Source organism: Pieris brassicae, chromosome 2 (assembly GCF_905147105.1).
Source record: "Pieris brassicae chromosome 2, ilPieBrab1.1, whole genome shotgun sequence".
NCBI classification, from domain to species: Eukaryota; Metazoa; Arthropoda; class Insecta; order Lepidoptera; family Pieridae; genus Pieris; species Pieris brassicae.
In genome coordinates this window covers 1,311,814-1,322,582 of record NC_059666.1, presented here as the reverse complement: position 1 = coordinate 1,322,582, position 10,769 = coordinate 1,311,814, and the positions used below count along the sequence as shown (strand labels likewise).

Genomic DNA, 10,769 nt, shown 5'->3' with positions numbered 1-10,769 from the left:
CGCATAGTATATAACACGATATTTCATGTTTTCCAATTTATGACGCAAAGAAAAAACAATAACAAAATGAAGCATGGTTTTTAAAAAACAAATTCAGGAGTAAATAGCTGTAATTTGGAATTCCTATCCCAAGAGGAGATATTTGAGGACAAAGTGGTAGGTACGACAAAACGTCAATTTCGTATGTACCCAATATTGTCATATATTGGGTACATACGAAATATAATTATATATAATTATTATTATTTAATTCATACATTTAATCGTGAATTAAAAAAATTTGTTAAATTACTTATTATATTGTTTACCTTGAATAACGATTAAGTGATAGCTGCAGCCATAACGATAAACGTTGTTACATTATATTAAATCCAACAGAATATATGCTAATGTAATTGTTTTGGCGGTTCGTTTGTATATTGGAAATCAGTGCAGCGCCACTGTTTATCGTAAACGTTTACAGCAATCATTAGGCTTTGTCTACACTGGTTTTTGCGGTGCAGCGGTCGGCAAAACGTGCTCACGTGTGTGACTCCACAACACAGACTCCATAATTTTTAGCGTAAGTATTGGAATAGTGTTCTTGAATATAACTTTTTTAATAATTACAGAGGAATCTTTGGAGTGTATGTAAAACAAAACTAAGCTTATGTTAAAAAAATTGCTGTTTAAACTTTATGTTTGCTCTCAAACACATGTCAAAACGAGGACAATCAAACACATATGAAAATATGTTATTCACGTATATAAGATAAAATAACAATAATAGCAAGTAATGGTTTCTGAAACTAGTTGTTTAAATCTACTGTTACAGAATTCTAATTTCGTCAGCCCCTTTCAAGCAGCGCTCATCTGGAAGCACGCTGAAGTTTCACCCCTACGCTTCACCACCGACATCCCCAGGTGCCACACTGCACGATTTGGTCTGTCGTTACTTATAACAACAGCAAATGAACGGGGAAAGTGGAACTCCTTGCCCCCATCCCATCCTCCCTAGACAGTACAATATAGGTTTATTCATCCGGTGGTTGTACAGACATCTCCTGGACAAGCTTGTCCTCCAATAGACCACATCTCACTTAACATTAGTTGGGATTGAGGCCAATCGTCTGTCCAGTTGGTATAAATAAAATAAAAGATTGCCAATCACTGGTTTAGTGTCAGGACTTCTTCTCAAAGATACTGGGTTTGCGTGTGTCATAAAGTGTTTTGGACATTCCCCTGCCTTGCATTACCTTGTAGAAATGGCGCTCCATTACCCGACCTGACAATGGGCTAAGAGAGTTATCGAAAAGGCTGGCCTATGTTTACTAAACAAGCGTCTTTTTTGTTTGTTTTTGTCAATTTAAGTTGGTTGTAACATAGGTTAGTTTAGATGTGTCATGTTTACGGACCTAAATTAAAAAGATCTCATCTGAATTTAATAAAGGAACAAACATAAATCTATCCTTTTAATACAGCTTTATATTGACACTTGTAAACGTGGCTTGTATCGTCAGCTGTCAAATTATAATGCAGTGTGTACTCAACCTAAGTTCATACATTGCCCTGGCACTGTTCCAAACGCCGTAAACGTATCGACCGCGTCTCAGGAGACAATCTAAAACTAAATTGCAATGGGTATATATACAGCATATCTTCAGTAAGAAAATGGTTGAATTTTTTTTTGTTATTAAAGATAACAGGCCTGGCTTCTCACAAAGGTAGACAATATATAGTATTATTTGTTATGTAGGTTTGTGAGTCAAAGGGGGCTCACCTGACGTTAAGTAACCGCACCACGGACACACTGACACTGCCAGAAGGCTCGCAAGGGCATTGCCGGCGTGTTAAATATTTATATACATTTTCTTGAAGCACCCTAAGTCGAATTGGTTCGGAAATACTGTAGTGGGCAGAAAAAATTCCTTAAGAAACACTCAGTTGTGGAACGACGGACCTCGAGATGAATCGAATGGTATTTTGTAGTCTGCCTTTACGTCCGATGTTGAAACTCAGCTGCAGGTATATGTATATACATAGGTAGATAGTCTGAAATGTAAAAAAGAGATACGTGTAACACTTACATTGTTACGTTGATTTATTTACTCCGGTCAGCCGTGTAGTTAATAAATCAAACAAAAAGCCAGGAAATTCAGTAATACATACATTTGAAAATTTGTAGATAGTATTTACTCGAACTTTTCGTCAAACGCTAAAAAGTCTTTCGCTGGCTTCAATCAGTTCCTAACTAATCTGGAATTCAATTCCTAGCTGAGTTTAACTGTTATTTTAATTAATTAATGATATAGTAGATAAAAAAACCAATTACCAAAAACTTTATTGATTTCTCGGTCTGTACTTTCAATATAAATACTATTTTTTCAACGAATCCATGGCATTTTAGCAATTACTGTTGAGCCTCTCCAAAGCCCCAAAGCAGGTCCACGTGACGATATTATGCAGAGATGCGACAGTGTGTATCAACTTTGGAGGGCTTCATGCAATCGATGTAATTGAATTAACTACTTACATCATAATGTTGAACGTTAACCGATATATGTATTATTATACATTAATTAGTGTTATTAGTGCATTTTCCGTAGATAAATAACATACAACTTCTGTACAATGTATCTGTACTACTACTACTACTGTACTGTACAGTCCTGTTAGATTGTCCCCCGACGATAGGTTTTATAAACCCATTTATTACTACGTTTGTATGTAATTCATCTACGGAAAATGCACTAATAACACTAATGAATATGATATGCAAGTAAGTGATTAGTCATTAATGGGTTACTAAACGTTGTGTTGACTGGACATGGCAATTTCGCCGTGTGTGTTCAAGTATTACGTAACGATTTGGGGGGGGGGTCCTCTTGTAAAACGTTACGATGCGGAGCGGGAATTGAATTACGCATTATTGATAAAGTTATTTTCCACTTTCCAGTACTTTACACCACATAATGGAAAGTTATAGGTATAAAGAGTCACTGGGGGTGGTCACGAAACGTTTTACTATTAGATACAGAAAACGTTACGGAGGGTTTAATGGGGGGGGGGGGAATCTCCAAAAATTGCGTGACGTACAATCCGTCTAGATATTAGGAGGTTCTACCGCAGGCTGTAATGCATGACATCTTGCGAGAAAGGATATTGCAACATTTCCAATTGAAGGTCCTGTTTGAATAAATAATTATTAATTGCAGGTAATTAGAGTACAATCGATCCAAGTCGAATCGTCAACGATCAGTCACTTTCCGTGCGTGTGGGGTCTCTCTGCATCTTCTACCGCATTCACCATTGAGAGTAAATACTCTTCATATATACTCTCATACTACTACTCTCGGACTTATTAATCCGCTGCGTCCTGCAGCTATGTTTCTTCATGGGACGTCAAGGACGTCGTTCCTCAACTGAGCATTTCTTAACGCAGTTTCTGCCGCACACCACCACTATATGCAACCAGCTGCCCACTGAAGTACCTATCTCAAAACCAGTTCGAATTTGGATCCATCAAGAAAAGAGCTTATCAATTCGAACGTACTTTCTTAAAAAGCCGGCCACCCTCTGCGAGCCATCTGGCAATGTGAGTGTCAGTGCCCATGGGCGGCGGTATCACTTAACATCAGATGAGCCCCTTGAAAAAACAACAAGCTGTCGTAAAGTATCTAAAAAGAAGCAAAGGCGCGAGAACCTTTAAAGTCTGATCCTCAAATTTCTTCTGTTTCGTGACTATTACTTATTTGTAATATGCAAGCCGGTAATCAAATGTCTAACACACACAACGTGATCCACCATCTAACCTAGGGAATGCAGTTTACATACTTTGACAATACAATGGTACAAAAAAGTATGTTGAATTAATTTACATCGCGTTTAGAAGTAACAATGCTCAACATAAACTAATTTCAAAGCACATTACATTATCGAGATAATAATTAACTGGAACTGAACAAAACTTTTAGGTTACTTGTCATAATGAAACCCAGACGACTCGTATTAATTTATGTATTCTGTTTGAAGGTTTATAATGAGCTCATTTTCATTTTAACGGGCCTTTTTGCATGATATTAACCCTTAATGTTGGCTTTTGTTGGTATAAACTTTATGATATTGATTTAGTGTTGCCATTCATTGTCAAAATATGTACGCTCGTGTGTATGAAGTGCCGTAAACCGCCGTTAAATATAAAGCAGACATTTTTCTGCGTCAATTTTATCCAAATATCATAAAGAGAAAAGACATGATTGTTTGTTTATTTTTTTCTTATTTATGTAAAATAAATTGTTGGCTTTTGGTAATATTTCAGTGTTAAGATAGATATATGTAGTTTCCCAAGCACGAGTTCAAATTTTTTAAATATTATACGGGAAATTCTCTAGACTACAACTCTTATTTTTTATATATATATGAATTTATTTTTATGAAAACAGAGAGTATATCTTTGTTAAGTACCGAGAATCGACTGCCTCTGCTCCAGCTTGGTATATTCACAGGCCCATTTGATTACCTAGCAATTAAATTAAATAGGTGGCGAAGTGTTCACAGTAACTATGTATATCCTTTATATATATATATATATATATATATATATATATAAGATACAACTTAAATGCAATTGAAATGCAATGAAAATCATTTTTTTTCCATTAAATCAGTAAGTTAGTCTCGAATATCCACGCATATCTTGGAAAGACATTTATAATATGTATAAGTAATAGGGTAAAGGTAAAAACTTATATTATTCTTAATCTTATTATCACTTGCGAGCTCAATTCAGTAAAATATAGATTTATAGATTATAGATTTGAATTGATAGTAAACATCTCTCGCTACAGTCGGTGGCTCGTGTGACCCTCGTGGTCAGCAAAAACCTTCTGGAGCGGACCATCTATTTCCACCGCTTTCTGTCCGGCTCCTCTCTTATTAGTGTAACGTTTTGAGGATTATGAGTCTTTCTCTGAAAAAGTCCATCTGGTTGGTAAACCTCCACATGATCTTTTGCCTTCTGTGTTACCAACGACAGTTGCTCCAAGTTCTCATCGCCTCTGCGCAATCTGTGGCCTAAATATAAGATAATTCGTTGTCAACATATAGCAGACAGGCGATTTCGTATGTGGAGTTAGGTGAAGATCGATGTATTGGTGTGCTTCACAGTCCAAGGTATTCTGAACATTCGCCTCCAGCACCACATCTCAAAGGAATCAATCCTTTGCCTTTCTCGATCCACGATGCTACTCCATACAGGATAGTAGGGAGTCTATATGAATCTTATTTTGGTTTTTATACCAATTCCTCTTTTCTTGCAGATGTTGCATTAACGTGTCATGCATGAAACGATGGTTACTAAAAAAAAAATATTTGCTCATAATGAATGTGCTGCAAAATAGCTTAGATTCTTCCATACTCGTTGACAGCGTGCAATGAATGGTTATATATATTTTACTATCCCATCAAATCCGCAAAGCCGTAAAACGTAAGTACACTTACGACCCCATCGGCGGACTTGCTTCAGATTTCTTGCACTTATTTTGTGCTCACAAATTGCATGACTAAAGCAACATTTTGTGTTTCATACTAAGTAATTCTATACAAAATTGTATAGTATATATAGAACTAGAGCAGTGTTGGCCTAGTGTCTTAGGCGTGTGACTTTAATCTCAGAGGTCGTAGGTTCGATCCCCGGCTGTGCACCACGGACTTTCTTTCTATTTGCGCATTTTACATTCGCTCGAACGGTGACGGTAAACATCTTGAGGAAACCGGCTCGCCTTACCTTAAGTCGACGGCGTGTGTCAGGGTATACATATTGAAATTATTAGATTAACATAATGTTAAGCTGTTTTGTTATCATTAAACAAAAAAATGTTTTTTTTTTATGTTGCGCTATATTACAAGCTGTATGGGATCGACTTATGTGTGTATCTCACTTAGTCGTCTAGTATGAAACTATTTTCTGCTATCCCTAATTTATTTCTATACAAAACACGTAAACATGTCAATCAAAATTACCTAACGTTAGTTATTCAATTACAAATTGTTTTTTTTTGTTTTATTTAAAATACTATGTATTTAACTGCGTCCGTAGTTCATTGCCCTGACAAATTGAATACCGCAGCAGTTCTGCCAAAAATAAGTCGCATTATTTAGGGTCGAAGTTGCACTGGCAGCACTCCAGACAACGGCAGATTAGGTATTGGGTTAAAAATTATTGCCGCTACTCATTCAAGTCTGCTTTATATCTAATCTCAAATTACTTACATAACATACATATAGTTCCCGTAACATTATTTTGAACTGACTTTTAAATGCACTTCCATTTTCCTGCCTACCAGACTACCAGACTTACAGTTATATCCAAAGGGGCCGCTCAAGTATTACGTAAGCACGATTTTCTTATTATTTATTTTATTACTTATTTTTATATTGGGAGATAAATTGCAGTAAATCTGGTTACGTAATACTTGACCGACACCAAAGCGCTAAATCACCTACATCATGCGCACCACATACACACCCTCACGTACAAACTCTCACTTTAACACCATCACACAGCACGAATAATTTTTTCGTATTTTAAATTTTTATTGACCGTTAAGGCTCGTTTTTGAGTTTTACTCTAAAATGTTGTCGACATGCCTCACTAAGCTTGTTACACTACGAGCTACGAGCATATCTACAAAGCAAAATATCCTGGTGAACGAACGATGTCTGCCTTACTTCAAACACTATGCCCTACTCCTATAATGAACCCTCTTTGACGCATTCGTGAATAGCGGATGTTCGGTAATATAGGATACCTCATTATGACAGAATATCAAGGAAGCCTTTAATTTCTCTTATAATCTTTGCGGTAGTTTTAATCAAAACAAATTATCGTAATGCAAATAGCATGAAAATAATAATCCAAATTTTATCAACTTGTATCTTTCAATGTAGTAAGCCATAGCGGCTTTTTAAACATACATCGAATTTATAGCTATTAATAAATATATATTAAAAATATATTTATCTAGTAATACAGTAAACCATATTCAATATCATACTCTAAGTAATCAGGCGGTCTTCCACTTCGCCTTGTATGCAAGAGTTGTTGTAATTCTGGATATGCATTCATCAATAACCTGACATTTTTCTTACTGATCGTGCCATTTATAATAATGTCTCTAAACGTCGAGTTCTTTACATACTCCTCGTTCATTCCTTTTATCTCATTCAAGCGCTTTTGCAGCGCCGCATCAACTTTAATCATCTCCATTTCATGAATATCCTTTACCGCTCTTCTATCTTTCTTATACTTCTTCTTCATTTCTTTTATAAACTTCTTCAGTTGCTTTGTCTTCCTCTTTCGATCGGTAGTTCCGTTTCTGAACGATCTATTCAATATCTTCGTTATTTCACGTATTATTTTTCTTATATCCCTCTTTATCTTACGCTTTCGTTTTAACCTTTCTCTTCGTCTGCGTTTCTGTTCTCTTCTCTTCTTTCTGCGTCGTTTCTCCTTTGAACCTCTATTCCTGTTGCGTTTTTCATCTGTATCTGTTGCCAATTCAGAGTCTTCGAAGGATACATCAAAGCCGGCGTAAAGATCATATGTGGTCATTTGCAAAGCGCAGCAAACAAAATTACTCCGACCGCAAAAGTAGTCTCCACGGTAAATTCTGTATTCTGACTCGCATTCCATTGGCAGCATACATGAACCCCATGGGAAGTCGTGTTGGTTCGGATCACCACAAGGAACTCCCCAAGGCCCTGATAAATAAGTAAATATATTAAAATGACACTTGACACCGCTATTTAATTCTAAAGTACGGATTAGATCAGTACTGTTTACTTATAGCAACATCTTATTTATGCCTATTAGTAACAAGAGTAAGAGCTTACGCGCTGCAACCATATTAACCATGTCTCCTTTTGGTATTGAAGAATTAACCGCTTCAAGTTTTTTCAACAGCCAATGCTCCTTCCACTCTTCTTTCCAATTCTTTCCCTCAACACTAGAACTAGAAATACTACTACTGTAATCTCTATACTTTCTTCTTCCTTCTAGATTACTTTTAATGATGTTCAGTACTGGATCCATTCGATAAACTTGCTTATCTGTATTCGAGTCTTGATTAATTTCCGGCTTAATTATAGGTTGGTCATTTCTATTATTCAGAATTTTATAAACTTCAGGTTTCCCTCTGTCTACGTTCACATCTTTATGATTATATTTCTGTATAAAGTTATCTTTATAAGCGCGGTCTTTAGCTATATATGGAAGAACATTTTTCTTAAAATTGGAATATATTGAAGACTTAATTACAGCTAAATACGTTAAAATTAAAACGCAGCAAACAAGATTCTTCATTTCAAAACTACATTTCTATTGAAAACGACTGAATAGCATACTTCACTTATGAAGCTATAAAGTATAAAGTTTCGAAATATACTGCATTTTCAATCGAAGTCAGTAATAAAATATTTTACAGTTATATTATTAAATTCTTATAGGTATCATAACGCGATATACTAATATATATACTTTATATAGTTACAATACCAAATCAAATAATTAAGCGCAAGAAATGGGAAACTAAAAATGATAAATAATAATATAAATATAAATGAAAACCCTAATATTAATATAGACAATGTAACAATGTGCACAGGTATTTTTTTTTTCTTTACAATAATATACTAGTACTTCGGAATTCGATTCACGATTCACGCTTTATCAGTGCCTCGAAAATACAAAATTCCTTTTATTTTAAAACAGGGATAACACTTGAATTTGATTTATAGCGCGCTGTACTCATGCATAATTCATAACATTTTTATCTAGCCGGTATTGCGAATCTCCACCGCAGGTCTGTGACTACGAACTTTTATTCGTAGAATTTTTGAACCGTCAACGATATTGCATTACCCTTTTAAATATAAAGTAACTGATGTCAGGACGCAAAAGAACAAAGTTGTTACAACATTCCTGTTTGTGCATGACAAATGGGGCAAACACATTTTTACGTCATTCTGTTTTTAAGGGAATAAAATCATCAAGTATAATTGGCTAGGATCGAACCAAGGATTTTGCTACCATTTTGGATTTTGTTTTTGTGTTTGTGTTTGCAGGATTTTGTTACTAATTTATTTTAAGAACTGCATAGAATTGGACCATTTATTTTAAAGATACAATTTACAATTTCATTCAATGCTTTTTAAGACATTGTAGAATTGTGTTAATAATACAATGTGTAAATTATTAACAAACACTTTAATAATGAGGGTGTCATAATTTATGTTAAAATGATTTACATACCTGAATTATGATCATTTATCAGATATGCCTTCAGTGATGTTCAATTGTTATGGTAAGATCTAATAGAATACAAAAGCTATTGAAAAAATTACAACGGGAAGTAATTTAATAATTATTTATTAATCTTGGGTGATAACTTCCACCACTGCCTCTTCTTTCTCTAACCAGATTTTATGCTCTTTATTTTTATCTGCTGGAAATACTTTCTTTGTTTTACAAATTTTACAGATACGATGAATGTACTTTGATTTATTCAGATTTTTTATTTTCACTTTACTTGTCTGGTTGGTGAGTAGGCATTTGCACTTTTTGCATATTTGCCTTTTTATATCTGGGTGACTGGAATTATAAGAATAATTACTTAAACAAAATTTTAACAGTATATAAAATCTCAAAATTGCAAGAAATCAGAAAGAATTTATATTTTTCAATGATATATTATCATTTCTGGTTATTTCTATTTAGGAATCTCCATAACATGTCTTAAAAGACCATATATAAATACTGCAATCTATAGATTGTATACAGTTCGAAATATAGAGTATTTGGGTATTGTATACTATTCAATAATATGCTTATAATTTTGGCTACATTTTCTGTTTCGAATGCTTATGATTTACTTACATTTTAAGAACACTTTTCTTTGCAACATTAATAGCAAGGCTCCCATAGTATGATGACAGCGCAGGATTAATAGCCGATATTTGTTTACTTATCTAAAAAAATAAAAAGAGTTTTAAATTAAGTTTTGGCCTTTAATAACTAGCACATTATTAATTTATTTATTTCCTATTTTTACATAAACTTAATACTAATACAATAGAAACTAAACTAAAAACATAATATAAACATAACAAGTAAAAACTTATAATCTAAACCATTTTATAACTAATTATAAATAATGCAATTCTTGTGAATTCAATATGAATTAATATATACTGTACTTGATACAAATAATTTATTCGTTGGAAGGAATCATTTCCTTGAACCTTCTTCATTATTCGCTTTGCTTAGCGAATATTTGATTGTGTGACATCAAAGTACAAAATAACACAAAACATATGGTTTTGACTTATTACAAATCATAAGTAAGTTTTTTTGACATATAATTATTTTGACAATCACAGCTTATATGGAGTCATCAAGGAATCGAATAATAATAACTGTTATATATAATTATGTTTAGTAGATTACACATTCACACAACTGCAAACATTGTAACTCTCCCGAGTCCTACGATAGTAGATGCCATATTTCATCAATCAGCTTCAATATTTCTATAACATTGTTGGCACATATAATAATTGATAATATAAATTCTTCCATTAGAGGTTTCTTTTTAAATATTATAGCAATAGGTTTAACTTTATGCCAGTTTCAAGTAGAAGGTTGGGAAACTACACGCGTGAAAAAATAGCTAGTTAAAAACAAAATATGTACATAAACATATTACATCTAAAGATTATAATTATTATTGATT

At 33.9% G+C, this 10,769-nt stretch overlaps 2 protein-coding genes and 1 long non-coding RNA gene across 4 annotated transcripts; all 3 read right to left on the bottom strand.

Annotated features, from left to right (window-relative positions):
* Window positions 1–674: 674 nt before the first annotated feature.
* On the bottom strand, window positions 675–6,444 carry LOC123720281. Of its 2 annotated transcripts, XR_006756047.1 has the most exons (4): window positions 6,250–6,444; window positions 2,312–2,476; window positions 2,149–2,235; window positions 1,786–2,031 (listed from the first exon to the last, which is right to left on the bottom strand). It is a non-coding gene; the product is annotated as an uncharacterized LOC123720281 (long non-coding RNA). The 2 variants fall into 2 exon arrangements; XR_006756046.1 differs by lacking the exons at window positions 2,149–2,235; window positions 2,312–2,476 and adding an exon at window positions 675–1,606 and having other exon boundaries at window positions 1,940–2,031.
* A 420-nt stretch (window positions 6,445–6,864) lies between these two features.
* Window positions 6,865–8,424, bottom strand: LOC123720081. The gene is made up of 2 exons (XM_045676541.1): window positions 7,873–8,424; window positions 6,865–7,740 (listed from the first exon to the last, which is right to left on the bottom strand). Exons 1-2 carry the CDS (start codon window positions 8,339–8,341, stop codon window positions 7,001–7,003), a joined length of 1,209 nt encoding a protein of 402 aa, XP_045532497.1. The 5' UTR covers window positions 8,342–8,424; the 3' UTR covers window positions 6,865–7,000.
* Window positions 8,425–9,389: 965 nt separating this feature from the next.
* Window positions 9,390–10,380, bottom strand: LOC123706580 (ribonuclease P protein subunit rpr2). The gene is made up of 3 exons (XM_045655865.1): window positions 10,234–10,380; window positions 9,914–10,005; window positions 9,390–9,628 (listed from the first exon to the last, which is right to left on the bottom strand). Exons 1-3 carry the CDS (start codon window positions 10,285–10,287, stop codon window positions 9,409–9,411), a joined length of 366 nt encoding a protein of 121 aa, XP_045511821.1. The 5' UTR covers window positions 10,288–10,380; the 3' UTR covers window positions 9,390–9,408.
* Between the last annotated feature and the right edge of the window lie 389 nt (window positions 10,381–10,769).